Genomic DNA, 17,234 nt, shown 5'->3' with positions numbered 1-17,234 from the left:
CTTCCCATCAAAAATAAAGAACTGTATAATCACTGACAATTTCCTTTTGTAATCTAGGTGCACATGCTCTATTACTGCTAAGCATGTCATTTCCTCAGAGATTAACTGGCTTCTGCACATATCAGGGACTTCTTAGTGCAACTGAGTGCCAAGAGGCAACTAAGAAGGGCTGCAAGTTTTCCATATTTCTTTATGTACCCCCAGAAAATGAACAGTAGCATTATCTGCAGTTACATTGTACTAAACTGAAATTTCTCCTCATTACTTGTTTACTGTGCAGCTGCTCAGAAACATTCCCCCCCCCTTCTGCGATGCATGAGAAGATATCAAAAGCAATCATCAAACCAAATGCATATTCTCTGCCAATTCTTGTCAGTGAACAAAACTGACTGCCCATTCCATATTCTTTAATGAATTATTATGCAAAAGAAAAGAATGAAGAAAAGGCAGTTGCACTCACAGAGCTTTGCCTGCTAGTTGAACATGAATAGTTGGTGTTTTTGTTTTTTCCCCTGCATTTCCTGATGGAATTCAAATCGTGTGTACATACAGTTCCTAGGCAAGTCTCTCATCCAGGTGCTGACAATAACCAAAGCTCCTTGACTACAGCATGGTAGCTGAATCATGTGCCTTCAGAATATATTGTAATTTGAGACATTCACCCCTCACAAATTTGTAACTAGCGTTAAGCATATGCCCCATGTTCAGGTTGGGACACTTTAATGAAGTAGATCTATAATGCTTTAACAGTGTTTCAACTACAGGGCGGAAATCTAAAATAGCTACAAACCCAAAACACCATTAATTGAACTAGGGCAGAATCCATTTACTATCATTCCAGTAGCTAAAAGCACTTCTGTCAATGCAAGCCCCCTTTAGATTGGATATCCCATTAAATCTTTTTTGCATTCTCAGCATGTGCTAAAGCATACTTGCAGACTAAAAGATCAAGAAAGGCAATACTCCCAGTGAAAGTGCTACTGGGAAAGATCCAAACTGAAAAATCAGATTGTAGCTTCCTCATTTGGGACCACTCCCTACCACTTTTCTCAAGTATCATCCAGATCTAAGGCACTGTACTTGCCTAGTGCTTGGTATTCTTTCCTAGTCACCGTACACATTTTTGTGTCTATAGGAGACACCTGAGCCTAATTAGAAACTGATTTTTTAAATGTACTTTATTTACATGGTTATCACAAAAAAGGGAACAACGCAGTGGGGAATATTACAATGTGTTAGTAATAGTTCTGTTACGAAGCTGCTGCACATACTCCTTTGCGTGATCTAAAGCAGTCTTTGGTTTCTCTGGAGGTGGAGGTGGGCCTTCGACTAATTTCACAAAGTAATGGCACTTGACTTTGTCCATAATGCCAAAAAAGCCTTTGCCATGGTAACGGATCCTTTTCAGGTAGTGCCCTTTTCCAGAGAAGGATTCAGCTAGAAGACATAAAATAGACGTTAAAAGAAAGGGAGAATGCAGGCCATAACATAAATTCTATTAAAAAAAAAAATCTGGCTCACTCAACGCCTTGACAGACCTGGATTTCTCTTTTTAATGTGCCACGTCAAAAATTACAAAACAAACCATAGAAAAATGTACCGGTCCTGTTTATTTATCTGGGCCTACAATAAAGCTATATGCAAATCCTTTACCTTCAGAATGCCCCAACCTCCATTTAGGCAGGCCACTAACTTTATTAAAGAAGTGTGGTAACAACATGGCATAGAAGAAATTAGTACACAAGAAAATATATATTTTTAAAAAATGGGTGAAAAAACAGGAGCTGTGTCAACCAGCAGCAAAAACATTAAACAAATTAATGAAAACTACTACTGTTACTCATTTTTCACTAAGTATTTCACTAAGTATTTCATCTATAACTGTGAGTTTCATCTATCAAAGGTTTTTGTGCAGCCAAAACCCACCCCACCCATTTTAAGCCTTCCCCTAGGAAAGCATAATTCACTAAGCTGGTCAGTCACTTTGCCCTAGAACGTCCACTCGAGGCGTTATGAATCATGACGAAGTGACATTTTATTTCCCCCTTTGCTAGAAGCCATTTCTATACTGCTTTTTGTCATCATATGTTTAAAAGAGAAATGAGCTTCCTATGGCAGCAGCATTATAAAGGTAAGTTAAAAGGGTCCATTTGATATGGAGAACTCAGAGGGCTATACCTAAATGCCAGATCTAAATGCACTTAATTTAGAACCTTTTTACCTCAATTAAAGGTTGAAAGATGACCAGTTGCTGGGAAGTGAAGTGTGAACTGCTGGCTAACCTGCCACAGCAAAATGAATTACAAACCAACAGAAATGGGCTGATGATGAAAAATGGATTATTGTGTTTAAGACCTATATGGAATAATGCACTTTTCATGTATACAAATGCTAGGGCAAGTAATGTCAAACAACCACAGCTGCAAGAACTGAAGTTATACTTAATCCACATGCAGGTTGAATAACTTTTCAAAGGTCTACACTACTTTTTATGCAGCTGATTGTAAAAGTATGCTGATTGTAAAATTGCTGCTATCCCCAACAGTGCTAGGAAATTAGAAGCCTATCTTTAATCTATTGGAAGATGTCATCAGGCAAGTCTACTCCTTGCCAGAATTTGAGAAATGAAATATATTTGCTCCAAGGAATCTGTACTCTACAAAAAATGGCTAGTAGGCCAAGAACTCCCATTGAAGTTGAAAGTACTCAGTATAGCTTGTGAAGTCTTGTGTATACAGGTAATCAGTAGGCTTTACATGTTATGTTGATTAAACCTTCCCCCTATCTAAGCACACAGATACTCAAAATCAACACAATGAATCTGACATCCTCCTCTTAGACATATCCCACTGATTTTTATGTAATAGCTCTCATGACATTTCAGTACTTAATAAACCAAGAAACTGCAGGACAATGAGAGACATACAAAACCCTCCATTTTGAAGCTTTCATCGAATTTTTGTGGGATTTTTCTTTGTGAGGGGGGCAGGAATAAAAGATCACAACATTTTCTGATGCCCTTAATCACCTGCGATCAGTTAGGTTGTGTTTGGTAAGCAAAATTGGGGGTGGGTATGCCATGTGTATTTTACTTGCTGTATAAATGGAAGTTTTTCCAATTAAACAATAATATTTGAACCAAAATATTTGATTGGAGTGGGAATCAATCAATCATCCTTAGCATGGATTACATTTTTTAAAACCCAACATTTAATTCAACATTTTTTAATGTGACCTTCCAGTAGAAAATTTTTCTCATGCCAAGGCTATTATTTATTATTATTATTACTACTCAGAGATGCCAAACTATGGAACACACTGGATACACAAAGCTCTGGTTGGGCCCTGTTGAGCAAAGTTAGATGGACACAGGAAGTGCCGGAGGGGACGGACTTTCCTTACCTTATCAAGTTCACTTTCAGGACTCTGAGCTTTCACCAACCTCCAAACCTTATGTAACCCATCCCTAATTGTTCAGAATGGCCTGCCAACCTTCCAGAGAGGCTTTTCTAGGGGCAAAGGTGGTTGAAGGGCAGAGAAAGGGATGGCCCTTTAGAATATGTCTTCTATAAAAATAAACTATTTACCAATGTGTAAGTTGGATCTAAATTCTACATTATGCTTCCTCACCGCCATTTCTTGGGCTTCTAGAAGGACCTATTGTAAAAAAGGAAAAATTACAAGTTAAGATTATGTAAATTTTTAATCCTGGAGTTTTCATATGCACAGTGAGTAATACCTACTCACCTTTAAATTTAAAAAAGGAAACAATGCATTTCTTCAACTTCCTTGCCTTAGGGTACTTTGCTTCTTAGCTTCCCTACCTCATGACAACATGTCCTGGGGCAGATTTAAACCCCAGCCAAACTGAAAACTTTCTTTTCCCACACAGAAGTAGGACTGCAAACAGTCTAGTTCCCCAAATCTCTCTACATTCTGTACCACTGCATCCGGAGTCAGAGGCTTCCCTGCCACAGGTGCCAAACAATATAATTACACTTTTGCCAGCACAAAAGTGGAAATGCCGTTTCAGGCATAAAAATCCTGCCAGAAAAATTAGATATACCCACATCAACTAGCACAACACTGAGTGAGGATGAGAGACTTCTGCAAGATACTATGCAAGCTCTCAGTCACACACATCCGTGTGTGTGTGTGTGTGTGTGTGTGTTGCATTTAACAAAGTTCTCTAAGCAGTTCACCAACTTGTTCAAAAATACAGCATACAATCCAAGGCTTATAAAAGAATAAACCAGTTATAAACAATATGAACTAGCCCAGAAATATCATCTAAAAGATAGAAATATATGGATTTAATAGAGAATGGTAAATTAAATTCTGAAGAAACTTGTAACATACCTCTTTTATCACTTTTGCTCCCTTTTTGTCATTGAATTCCAACTGAGCTATTGCCTGATCTATGGACATGCCTCGTATCTGAAATGAAAAGCAACACAGAGATGGGGGGAAATCTCAATACAGTATATAATTCATATATAGTGAAACAAACCGCATTATAAGCATCAGTTTCAGTGTAGAAGAACTATGCAACACTGAGTTGCTTTACAGTTTTATATAAGTGCTATGGTACAAAAAACTAAAACACACAAAAACTCTGACAAAGACTCTGACAAAGAGCATTAAGGAATACCAAATCGATACCAAGAAGAAAAAATCCTAATCTCAAATGCACTGCAAAATAAATAAATAGAAAGCTTCTGATGAATAAGGCTTTCAAATCTATCGTGCACATATGGCTAAACTGTGGCGTGCCAAGTGCTGAAGGACTGCAACTCCTATTATCCCTGACCGTTGGCCATGCTGGCTGGGGTTTTGCAGAAAGGAAAAGGCTATTTAAAACTATTTTCATGTGCAGCTGCTTGACACAGCAACCTATGCAATTGCTGTATGATCAGCCCCCACTATGTGGCTTGCCTTCACCTGGCATAAGCTGTCACTAAGAATGTTTTCCACACATAAATCATGGAGAGAGTTTCAAAAGGTTTCCACATGGAAACTGTAACATGGGAAAGCCATAGTCAACAGATACAGGTGACCTGACTTGACCTCTGCAAATGATCCTGCAATGCTTTTTGCTTTTCCAGAGGAAATTTAAGCAATTCTTCATTTTTCAGTATTTGCTACACTCCATGCATCCCACCAAAAGTTTATATTATCTAAATCTCCTCCTGGTATATTCCCCGCCCACCCCCAACAAAATGGCAGAGCAGGATCTTCTTGCACAGTAGTGCAAAGCATCCTCTGCTTCTTTAAGTAAACTTACGTAACATTTTATCCAGGGATTTTACAAGGAAAGAGGGTTTTTAAAAAAATCAAATGCAACCATGTGTAAAGAGGGCACGAAAATACAGCCATCACCAAGAAAAGAAATCTCATAATCCTAACAAGATTAAGCCTACAAAAATCAATCCTCTTACCAGTTTTGCCAGGTACCACATCTTGTCCTTACTGTATTTAATGTGTCTTCGACAGTGGTATATTTCCTATATAAAAGAGATGTTTATGTTCTGGGGACAACAATGTCTTTTGTTTTCTCCCCACCACTCCCAGTTCCTCTACTACTTTGAAAACAGAAAACATTTCCTCCTCCACCTGCCAAAAATTATGTCAGACAGACTTTACATGGCAACAGGCAAGAATGGAAGCAGCAAAAACTAATTCCAACTATGTTGTGTCATTTGTCTCTTGCTACATAATAAATAATGCTTAGTATTTCACGTGGGCAGCTTTATGGTCACCAACTATAGTCTGGCTGACTTGTTCCTACCTTTAAACAGTGCTATGCAATGACATGGTGCAGATTAAAAAGGTATCAGAAATGGTGCATCATATTGCTGTCTCACCTACCCTACTTGGCAACATCTCTCCAGGTTCTCAGGAAGATATATTTTCTAAGCTTGCTAGAAAATATCTTTTATTTTTAACTGGAGGTTGCCAGGAATTGAATTTGGGACCTTTTGCATGCAAAATATGCACTCTACCTCTAAGCTATAGTCCCTTCTCAGGTGGGCACACATTAGTACAGTGGTACCTTGATTTGCGAACAGCCTAGTTTACGACCATTTTGGATTATGACAAATTCAAACCCGGAAGTGAACGTCCCAGTTCACTTTTTTTTTTTATTACGGCCCGCTTTTTTTTTGGATTACAAACAATGTTTTTGGTTTACAAACAAAAAAAATTGGATTGCAACCTGGTTGGGTTTTTTTGGAGTCCTCATTGGCGAAAGCGCGCCTTGGGTTACAACCTGTTTTGGTTTACGAATGGACCTCCGGAACGGATTATGGTTGTAAACCAAGGTACCACTGTATACTGAAGCAGGTGTATGGCAACCCATGCTCAAGAAGCTCAATAATTCCCCCCCAAAAAAAGCTCAACAATTTATTGTTGTATGGCAACCCTAACAAAATAGGTCAGTGCAGGTTAAGTTTTCAATATACAACTGATTAAAAAGCTGCTTATAATAATCCCTTCACAACTATTATTTTGCTAACACACGTAAGGTCCAGTACCAGCTACAGAATGGGAATGCATTTATATATATATATTTTAAAAAGATTTGTAAAAGAGAAGCAAAATTCACCCAGATACATTAATCATTTGAGAAGTGAAATTTCATGTGTGCTTTGTTGCTCAAAAATATAGTGTGTATACTTCAAATCATATTGCTCGCAGAGCCGATAAATGCGCACAGAAGACAAAAATGAGGAACTTAAAAATAAATACTGCATTTGTCTGCAGTGAAACCATTTTTCATTTTAGCTGTGCTCAGCAGCAAGCCAAACCATCTGACAGTAAATTCATTATTTAAAGGTAAAGAAAAGCTGTAAAAAATGCAAGACCAAGATTACTATACCTGATGGGAAAACTTGAAAGAGTTTTCATACAAGTCTCCCAAGTGCCCCATATATCATGCTACCAGCTAGTGATTTCAAGCTTTTTTAAAAATAGCATCTCTTTCCTGCAGTGACCAGCCTTTTAATATTTAGTTTATCTAGTTCCGCACACAATGGAAGCTGACAAGGGTACCACTATGGCTACAGTTTCCTAAGTACAACCCAAGGCAGGAGAAATAAGGATGCGATCACAGTGAAATTCAGGCCAGAATAAACCCATTAGCTGTACACAGCAGACAGAATGAGACTCAATTTCTACAGAATTAGGGATACATATGCCTTATCCTATGATGTCTATTCAGGATCTAGCATCTATTTTGTTTACCAGAGGGGAGAATAAAATAAATGATACTTTAAAAACTTAGCATGATGTGCTTGGCCATCTAGCCAAGCACACATATCCTAGATACTAACAGCAAACTCAATTTCCTGAGACTGGATCCTTATGTAGCCAACATGGAAGGAGGTTTCACCATGTTCAGGAAAACCACAAGGTCTGCAGAAGTGCCGTACATCTTTAGTGAAACAAAACAACAACAACAACAACAACAACAACAACAACACACACACACACAAAATAACAGCCACTGAGCTTTTTGTTAATATAAATTCTAAAGTACAAACAAACCAGAAAAACATAACCACAGTTACTAGGCAAAGTTACATCGTTTGTACTTTTGACCTTACATTTTTTTAAAAAAAAAACTTGAAAAAAATCTTTTTTAAAAACCAGCCAGTGAGGACTGACATGCTAAATAGCAAGAAAATGCTGACTGGCTATTACGGAGGACAAAATCAAAATCGGAAGGCTGGAATTAATAATAATAATAATAATAATAATAATAATAATAATAATACCCTGTCTTTTTCCCTGACAGAACTCAAAGAGGCTTGTGGATGAAAACTGAGTAAGGATCCTGAACAAATCATGTTTTATTTCAGTCATTAATTGTGCCAAAGAGCTGCTGGGATATGGTAAGTCTGGGAGTCACTGCTTCCTTTTTTTGTGATTTTTTTTTTCCAAAAAAAAAACAACATTTTTTTTTTTTAATGGGGGTCATTGCTTCCAACATTTAAGCCTGTGTGTTTGATAGAAATGCGGTGCTAGCCTTGTTCTCGGAAATTACAGCCTTGCAAAAATAGACAAAATGAACTCCTGTTCATTGCTCTACAATTCTGTAATATATAGATGTAAGTCTTACTGCAGGTCTTCGAGGTTCTCCTGGTTGCTGTGGTGGATAAACCATCCTATTCTTCTTTTCCCATCTTCCAATATCCCCAAGAGATGCACTTGTATGGATATTTGACAGAAGAGGAACACTGCAAGGTGCTAGTAACCTGTGAGACAAGAATTTGTCATTCCACCAAGATTATAATAATCACTTAAGAGGTTGATTGCTAGATGCTTTTCATCCCAACTTATCAGAATGTGCTCTTTCATTGTCTCTCCTAACCAACGAGCAACATACTCCAAGATGGCTCAATTGCCCTGCTGGTTTGAGGGGCAGTAGGCCTAATGCAAGGAAAGGGGGCAAAGATAGCCCAATAGGCAGCATCCATAATGCTATCCTATTTATACATTATGGGCATATGCTCCTAATAATATATTCAATATCAATTACTAAATGAAGTGGTATTGATTCAGTTAGATACACTATATGGGAAAAGCTGAGCTTGAAGTAACTAACAGAAACCACACACTAAACGTTTTAATTTGGGCATATGTCTCCCAGTACTTCTCTTATAATTCCAACTAAATGATTTAACTTCTGGACTGGGATTGGAGACAGGAAAATAAGAAAGCTGGGTCTTTCTGGGGGGAAAGGAAAGAATTTCAGTGATTAGCAGTTTTTATAATTCAGCTTTGCTTACTTCCTTGAAAAAGATTATACACTGGTTAGTTGTGGGAGGGACACTAAAGCTGCCAGGCATGCATAGCATGAAAGGTATTATGAGAAGGCAAATTTCCAATGCATATGGAGTTTACCTTATTTGGCACGTACAGGTGCCATGTAGAATATGTGCAAGTTATTTATAATTTTGTTCAGATAATGACACAGACCTAGAATTTGTTAATGATACAAAGCGTGCATGGCATCTTCTTAAGACTAAGGCCCTTTAAGTTTCCCTCTGGAACACTGTAAGAACTTATTGATGCCCAGAAATGACTATGCAAGAATTCAGGCCCAGTTGTTCTTTGCAGGGCTACATCAGTTCTTGCCACTTGCAGAAAGAGGGAAAGGTCCCTAGGCTGAATAAAATGCTCACATGGGGCCATATCCAACACTGCTGCTCCACTAGTGTGGTAGAATTCCACTTGCACAATTGAACATTTCCCTCCTTTCCCCCCCCCCACACACCCTTAAAATCTGCTCCAGAGGGTTGGAAGACCCCCCAAAGCCAATTTTAAGGGTGCCCGGGGAGAGCAGCAGAAAGGGAAGTCCTGTTGTGTGAGCAGAACTCCCCACATGCAGTGTAGGATGCAATTCACAGGCTGTGAGATGCCACCAGTAGTTCCATGTGATCCATTCGCACAGCTGTGACCCATAGAAATAACTATGGCTTCTGCAGTATCAATGGTATTTAAAACAAGCAAAACAAATCCACTCGTTTCTGAAGCACAGAAGCTTCTGGAATATTGCAAAATTCTTTTTATAGCCTCCTCAATTTCAGAAGCAAGGTGCCATATAGCATAGGAGAATTTCTGTCTGAGAAACACAACTTGGGCACTGGAATATTTCTTTTTTCTTTAGTTTCTGTCCACTGTCTCCATATCCAGTCACATTTCAGCAGAAACAAATTCCCCATGTGCAAGAAACTGTTAGGTGATGGCACCCTCTAGTGCTCAAGACACCCCTATAGAGAGAACACAGGAAATACCTATTGCTATTCGTATTTAAGCATTTATCCACCTTGGGTCTCAGCTAGTACTATCAAATCATGTTAATGTCCGTAAATATATATATATATATATATATATATATATATATATATATATGCAGGTTTTGGTGTCCTCGGGTGTCTTCCCGTGTAAAAGTTGGACACCCGAGGACACCAAAACCTGCATTCCTGTACCCGTGAAAATCTACGAAAGCATATATATATATATATATATATATATATATATATATATATATAAAATATACATATCAAGTTTCCTGAAATGTTCAGTTTTTCCATCTGTAAAAATATGCACATGCACATTTGTATTTTGTGTCTTCACAATGGTATTCAAATACCAAGAGTCAGGCTGTAAAATTAAAAGCAGGCACAAGCTGTCTCCCAGCACAGCCCAAGTTTGTTAGATCCTATTGGTTGGACCAGTAGCAGAATTATTCCAGAAGAATTTCAACTCTATAATTAACTTCTCCAAAGAAAACAAATGGAAACTATTGCTTATTTTTGCCATTAGGATGCAAAATACTGGCTTTGGATTATACTCATTAAAGCCATCTTATATAAAGGTGTGATTCATTAACCATGCAGATAAGTGTAATCCCACTGAAATAAAATAAAATAAAAACTGTGCATGTGTTTTTATTCTTCCCAAATCTTTCCCCTGTGATTCTTCATTAACGAAGATCAGAGCCCTACTGTTCCTCTGTAATACCCTACTGAATGAGAATGGCTTCTCATTGTGCGGTAGAAGTGTGCTCCCTCCTGGTCACCTAATAAAATGCTGGCCTTCACTTTTCTTTCCTAGTAACTCTGCAGCTGAGGGACAAGGAGTGAAGTTTCATAAACATTTTTGTACCCTATCAAAGGCTCCTGTGTTCAGTGATAATGGGGGGGGGAGCTTTCCAGAGTAATCACCTGCTGCACGTCAACTTGAAGAAAAACCTCTAATGCATATCTTAACCACACATGGGGAGACACAATCCTTTAGATATTCTGGTCCAAAATTGTGAAGGGATTTAAACTGAGCCCAGAAAGTGATCAGGAAGCAGAGCAGTTGACTTATAGTGCCTGGTCCTTTCTGGCAATTTGGCAGCTGTACTGTGAACTAAATGAAATTGTTGGACCCTCTTCAAAGCAGTCCATTCTAGAGGTTACCAAGACATGACGCCCAAGGCATGATAACCTGAGAGCGAAGACGTTCTACGCATACCTTCATTCACTTAAATATTATCTGTACTCAAGCACAATCTGAGGGTGTTTCATTTCACCATCAGGTGGATACTCTCTATTGATTTATTGCATTTATATACTGTCACTTCAAGGCTGCAAATTCCTCAGCCAGGCAGCATAGTAGCTGCTGATGGAAGATGTTTTCTGTTCCTGCACTGATTTAAGAAAGCAGACACACAGAGGTTGGATGGTCACCTGCCATGGATGATTTAGTTGATATACAGTGGTACCTCTGGTTATGTACTTAATTCGTTCCGGAGGTCCATTTTTAACCTGAAACTGTTCTTAACCTGAGACACTACTTTAGCTAATGGGGCCTTGCACTGCCGGCGCCACACGATTTCTGTTCTCATCCTGAAGCAAAGTTCTTAACCTGAGGTGCTATTTCTGAGTTAGCAGAGTCTGTAACCTGAAGCGTATGTAACCCGAGGTACCACTGTTTCTGCATTGCTGAGGATTGGACTAGTTGACCCTCGGGGTTCCTTCCATCTCTACAATTCTGATTCCATGATTCTAGAGGCAGGTTGGGCCTTGGAGGCACAAACAGCCTAACCCTTTCTTCTCCAGCTGACGGCAACAGCAGGGCCTAACCCACAATCCCTATACAAGGCTGTTAAGCATCGGAGTACAGAAACCTTTGGAAGATTTGTTTGTTAAGTCTCAGTGGTTACTGCTGCTGGTCATGCCCTCGAACTCCTGGATACTGACTACGACCAAAGTGCTGCAGTGGGCGCCATAATTCCACAACACCAAATGCACAAAAAGTGCCTTTAAAAGAAGACGACGACAGCTTTGCATTAGCCGTTTTCGTGCGTCAGAGGCCTCTTCATCACCCTGAGAGAGAGAGAGATACAGCTGTCTCCTCCGCAGCCACAATACCGACCGGCTCCCAGATCCTTTCGCAGGGCAGACTCACCTCCCGGTCCGGGCGGAGTTGAAGTAGCTCCACAATCGGGCGGCCCCTGAAAACGAGAAACGAACCATTAAGGGCAGGAAGCTGGAGGTTTTGTTTTGTGGGGTGGTGGAGAAATGCTCGGCCCCCCTGGGCACATTCCACCGTCTTTTTCCTCTTCCTCCCTCCCCACCGCCAAACTCACCCCCGAGCATTGCGGGCGCCGCCATCTTCGCAGCCACAACCCGTCTGCCTATTTTACGACAGCAGAGAAGGGCGCTTCCCCCCTCCCTCCCCTCCGGAATGTCCTCAAACAGCCGCCGTAGCTCGGCGCGAAATGCTTTGCTGCACACGCGGGGAAGGAGCCGCAGCTGGGCGGCGCTTTGCGGCGGCGCGGGGCGACGGCCGCTGCGAGCAGCGAAAAAGAAAACGTGAGGGGGAAGCCGCCTGGGAAGGAGGAGACAGGATGGCGGCGGCGTGGCGCCCTGGGGCAGCCGAGCGGGTGCTGACGGCCTCGCCCAACTGGTACTGCAGCCGCTGCAGCGACACCTCGGAGGACGGGCGCCTCTTCGGCTTCGCGGCTCGCAACAGCGTGTGCCTCCTGGAGATCCGCCCCTCCGCGCCCTCCTTCCACGGTACGGAGCCGGCACCTCCGCTGCCTGCATCCTGCGCGGGGCTCCCTTCAAACTTCGGGCGTTTCCTTCCGCGCCCGAGTTCTCAGGGCGGGCTTTCAATTCTGGGGGAGCGGCTGAAGTAGAGCCTCCTTGTCCAGAGGCAGTATACCAGATACTTGGGATCCCTCGCCAGCGGGTGTCTCTCTACAGTGCAGCAGCCCTAAGCACACTTAGGACCGCATGCGCCTTCCTTTGCAAGTGTGGAAGGTCTCTGGTTCAGCCTCTGGGGGAAAGATCCTGCCTGAAACTCCAAAGCCGTGGTTCCCAACTGGGGGGGGGGGCGGCAATTTGATTTTTAAGGGGGGGGCAATTCAAGAATAAGATTAACAGTGAATGGAATATAGAATTAGTCAAACCGATGTGAGGAAGGGTAAGACGCACTGTATGAGAAGACTCGTTGAATAGCAAGGGTTTTTAAGTTGCGGTCCATGAACTCTCTAGGAATCCAAAACCAAAAGGTTAAGAATAATCGTACTAGAGCAATTGCATAATTGTGCCTCCCTTAGCAGGAGATAGGTTGTAACTTTTCACAAATAATTTTTAAATAAAAATTAAGGGAGAAGAAAGAGTGCAGAAGCTTTAAACATAATTTGGAAGTTATGCTAAAAGTGTGTAGACAATAGGCCTGTGTTAATAATAAGCTTTGTTCCCCCCCCCCAAAAAAAATGCTTGAAACCAAACATTGCTTTATTTTACAGCCATAATGTTTTCTCGTCACAGGGGAGCTAGTCGGCCACACCGAAAGAGTTTCGGGTTTCTCGTTTTGTTCCTATCCTGGTCAGAACAGCTTCTGCGCCAGCAGCTCTGATGATGGAACCGTGAAAATCTGGGATACACAAACATTGACTGTCATGACTGAACATACGTTGCATCAGGTAAAGCAGTTGACTGCGGTGCCACTGTCATTTGACAAATGGAGAATCAGGCGGCATTCTCCAGGGAAACTGCTGCTGATGTCTACTCTACAGAACAGTGTATACAATATAGCTTTCCAAAAAGCATCCATGTTAATCTTCTTTCTCAATTCTCTCCCCCGTCCCCAAGAATACAATTTCTGCAGTGCATTGGTCACCGAAAATGAAAGACTTGGTTGTGTCTGGTGATGAGAAGGGAATAGTAATTTGCTACTGGCATAATCGAAATGACAGCCAGCAGTTCTTCCCAGAGCCCAGAACTATATTCTGTCTCACCTGTTCTCTGCACCATGAGAATTTAGTAGCCATTGGGTAAGTATACTAAGGCTGCATACATGATTTACTGTGCAGCTCTATATTAAAAAATCTCATTTTATCCGGGAGCAACTCATTGGCACTTACTTCTTAGTAGACATACAGAATTGTGCTGTTGGATTATTTACTTGGCCCTGCAGAAAGAGGAATACAGAATAAATGAAATTCTCACTGACTTGAGTGATTACATGTTTCACTCAGTTTTCACCAGGGGAACGTAGATGAAACTACTGTAGTTTGATCATCAGTGCCTGAACTTAAGGACTCAACTCTGTTCTTGGCATTCCCTAATTCATGAATCTGTGGTTGCCTTTTTTTGCAATGACTTTTGCTTTTAGAAGATGCCTATAACACATGTGGGGGGGCATTGGTAGAGAAAGAAAAAATGATTTGAGAGAAAATAATTTTCACATGTCACGTTCTAGATATCCTTATATATTTTGCACCTGTTTTTGTATTCTGTAAACTACAATGAAACTTTTCAGAGTTAATACATCCTGCCAGTTTACTAAGTGGTAACTATAGGGTGGTACAGTTCTCACCTCATTTTCCTCAATATAGATGAAAAGCAAAAACATGGCAGAAAACTATACCACTTTGCAAGTTGGTCATCTGTATTATGGCAGGGTTTGTTCAGATTTTGTGTCACATAACACTTCTAGAGATTTTTATTCACTCCATCATAAGGCAAGCATCCTCTTCTGGGCCAGGATAGTAAGCATTGCTCCAAATAACTCAAAGTAATTTTCTTGTAAACCACTTGGAGTTTTTACTGCAGGCAAGCAGTGCTGTATATAAATTTTGTTAAATTAATGGTTGATTTTAGCATTCTGACAGACCAGGGAAACTTAAGGTAGCAACCCCATTCACACTTCACTTTGTAGCAAATCCAGTTAATCACAATGGGACTTAAGTTACAAGTACTGCAAACATTCATGAATTGGGTAGCAATGTGTGTTTGTAGTTCTTCATGAACTGTTCCCGAGCTGTTCTTCATGTTCTATAATTTTTTATATTTGCATCCTCCCTTATTGGGAACCAATGGTTCCAAAGTCTTTGCACCAGTCTCTGGGAGGAGGTTTGGATTGGGTGGTGATGCCCCTTTGCCAGGCTAAAGAGGTCACCACCAACAGAGTGTCTGTATCCTCTGAGTGGACTTCGAAGGGTAATGGCTGATCAGCTGATCTTTGGGTACATCAAGCCCCTTTGAAGGCAGTTGCTGGTTACAGTGATCTCCTTTGAATGTTGACAACTGTCATTTGCCTGGCATCATTATTATGTTGGGTGGTTGGCAGTATTTTGTCCATGAACAGTGGGAAAATCAAGTATTCATTCCACTGCCTGTATCCAGTTCCCCACCCCTGTTCTAGACATATGTTTCTCTTTCTTTCCTTGTATAATGGGAGAGGAGGAATGTGTGTGTGGAGGAGGGACAGTAGACTGCACAAAATATTTATGGGTTGCCTCTTGTACTGACCTAACTCGGAAAAACATTATTGATAGCTTGAGAATTCAGGCATCCCTCCCCTAACATATGCCCTTTCTTTTAAGCTATAAAGATGGAATAGTGGTTGTGATCGACATCAGCAGAAAGGGAGAGGTTGTTCATCGACTGAGAGGTCATGATGATGAAATACACTCTCTGGCTTGGTGCCCTGAGCTTGGGGAGGAAGGTATATGTGGTCGACAAGATGACTTCCAAGGTATGTTCCTGTACATGGGGCAAAGGGGTAGTGTTTGTTCTTGTGATCATCACCCTGTATGTATTGGGTGCTCTAAGGGCGCCTGAAGACTATGTAGAAGATCTTTCATTCAAAAATAAAGTAGTACTGTTTAACTTGATTTCATGGTACTCTTGGAAGAAGACACTCCTGCTGGAGGTGTGACAGAAGAGGCAGCTGTAACAAAAGGCTATTACTTGGCATCAGGAAGCAAAGATCAGACTATCCGTGTGTGGAGCTGCACCAGAAGCAGAGGTAAGCTTATAAAAATTTGATTTGTTTTTCTTTGGCAAGGCATGCTTTGTGCATGTTTCTCAGTTTGCTTGCTTTGTGCATCACCATTTTGACAGTTCACAACATAGTACTGACATGTTGTAACTGCATTTAGCATCCCTGACATGCAATATTTTGCTTCCCTAAGCAAGTATGACAAAACCTCTTCGGATGTCATGTAATTTCTGGCACTGTTGTCATGCAAGACTGAGTAAAACATGAAGACAGAGCAGTGCCTTGGTTGAAGTGAAGGAGACTCTTAAATCGAAAATGCAATCCTTTGCATGTTCAGTCAGAGATAAGCATTCTATGGATTTTCTTCCTTCTAAGTGTGCAAGAAATTGAAACCTATGAAGTCTGGCCTAGCTAGTCATAAGTTTTGGTGCCTTGTACTCCAGATAATCAAGGGCCAGGAGTTAGGTTGGATTCTAAGAACTGAGGCAAGAACATTTCATAAAGTTCCTGGTTATTCATAAGGTCACTTCAAATACATGTGAAGAGTCACCTTTTCATTTTGGAAGACAGTTGTTTCGTGCTGTTCTCTCCCTTGTCCTGATATCAGTGGAGCCTGGCAGCACTTGTGGATAAGCATGCTGTAACCATTCCTTCTGTTTCTGCAGTGGTAATGACTCTGAAATTGCCTTTTTTGAAAAGAAGAGGTGGAGGTGTTGAAACACCTGTGAAAGAACGCCTCTGGTTAACACTACATTGGCCCCCAAGTCAGCCCACACACATATTATCCAGCTGCTTTGGGTGAGTACTAAATGCAATGCAACAGTAATAGAAAACTCAATGCAGGCATGGGATTTGGGAATAATTCCTTGGCATTCTGTAGCCTCCCCATTTCTGGAGACTTCCTCCTTTCTCGGCAGCCTGAGTCATATATAGAATGTGATGTGTGAAACTTGGTATGATGCAGTCTTTCCCATTCTTAATGGAAGGATTTCATGTATATTACCATTACCATGTCTAGTTTTTTTTTTGCATGTCTTGCTATTATTTTCTTCACAGAGGTGAGCTGCTGCAGTGGGATTTGACTCAACATGGGAAGCGGAAATGGGAACTTCTGGGAGCTTCATCCGAAGGACAAAACCACTCCAGAATAGCGTTCAATTTGTGTTCCTTGCAAGTAGAGGCTAGGCAGCTACTTCTCTCCATATCAATGGACAGGGATGTAAGAACCACAAGTCTTTTAAAATACTCCAGAGTTTTATTGTTTTGGTGGGTTACCCTGCTAAGTTGCTGTCAGTAGCCATGAATCTGTTCCTAGCAGGCACCTATTCTAGCATTATGTAAAAGCACACAACATCTCTCCAAAATAATTACAGTGGTACCTCTGGTTATGTGCTTAATTCATTCCGGAGGTCCATTCTTATCCTGAAACTGTTCTTAACCTGAAG

At 40.8% G+C, this 17,234-nt stretch overlaps 2 protein-coding genes across 3 annotated transcripts in view; one reads left to right on the top strand and one right to left on the bottom strand.

The window, feature by feature from the left end:
• Nucleotides 1-1,160: 1,160 nt before the first annotated feature.
• MRPL22 (mitochondrial ribosomal protein L22) lies at nucleotides 1,161-12,251 on the bottom strand. The gene is made up of 7 exons (XM_081851590.1): nucleotides 12,143-12,251; nucleotides 11,962-12,007; nucleotides 8,120-8,255; nucleotides 5,439-5,504; nucleotides 4,360-4,437; nucleotides 3,588-3,657; nucleotides 1,161-1,437 (listed from the first exon to the last, which is right to left on the bottom strand). The coding sequence occupies exons 1-7, from the start codon at nucleotides 12,165-12,167 to the stop codon at nucleotides 1,226-1,228; spliced, it is 633 nt and encodes a 210-aa protein (XP_081707716.1). The 5' UTR covers nucleotides 12,168-12,251; the 3' UTR covers nucleotides 1,161-1,225.
• Nucleotides 12,252-12,259: 8 nt separating this feature from the next.
• GEMIN5 (gem nuclear organelle associated protein 5) overlaps nucleotides 12,260-17,234 on the top strand; it is a 28,304-nt gene continuing 23,329 nt past the window's right edge. Inside the window, exons 1-7 of one of the 2 annotated variants that reach the window (XM_081851500.1) lie at nucleotides 12,260-12,572; nucleotides 13,332-13,486; nucleotides 13,656-13,837; nucleotides 15,392-15,543; nucleotides 15,706-15,816; nucleotides 16,455-16,587; nucleotides 16,846-17,008. In XM_081851500.1, the coding sequence (XP_081707626.1) occupies nucleotides 12,275-12,572; nucleotides 13,332-13,486; nucleotides 13,656-13,837; nucleotides 15,392-15,543; nucleotides 15,706-15,816; nucleotides 16,455-16,587; nucleotides 16,846-17,008 (1,194 nt within the window). In that variant the 5' untranslated portion in view covers nucleotides 12,260-12,274. Of the gene's footprint in view, nucleotides 12,573-13,331; nucleotides 13,487-13,655; nucleotides 13,838-15,391; nucleotides 15,544-15,702; nucleotides 15,817-16,454; nucleotides 16,588-16,845; nucleotides 17,009-17,234 lie in introns of both variants that reach the window. The other variant, XM_081851499.1, reaches the window with a different exon arrangement.

Source organism: Podarcis erhardii (assembly GCF_964252035.2).
Source record: "Podarcis erhardii genome assembly, chromosome: 2".
Lineage (NCBI taxonomy): Eukaryota > Metazoa > Chordata > Lepidosauria > Squamata > Lacertidae > Podarcis > Podarcis erhardii.
The sequence above is the reverse complement of the archived record's forward strand: the minus strand, read 5'-3'. Positions and strand labels throughout refer to the sequence as shown.

Coding starts and splice junctions, on each gene's coding strand:
- MRPL22 (XM_081851590.1), bottom strand. CDS start 12,167: ATGGCGGCGCCCGCAATGCTCGGGG. Junction 12,008..12,142: donor GGCGCCCGCAATGCTCGGGG/GTGAGTTTGGCG, acceptor TCTCGTTTTCAG/GGGCCGCCCGATTGTGGAGC. Junction 3,658..4,359: donor GAGCAAAAGTGATAAAAGAG/GTATGTTACAAG, acceptor TTTTTACAATAG/GTCCTTCTAGAAGCCCAAGA.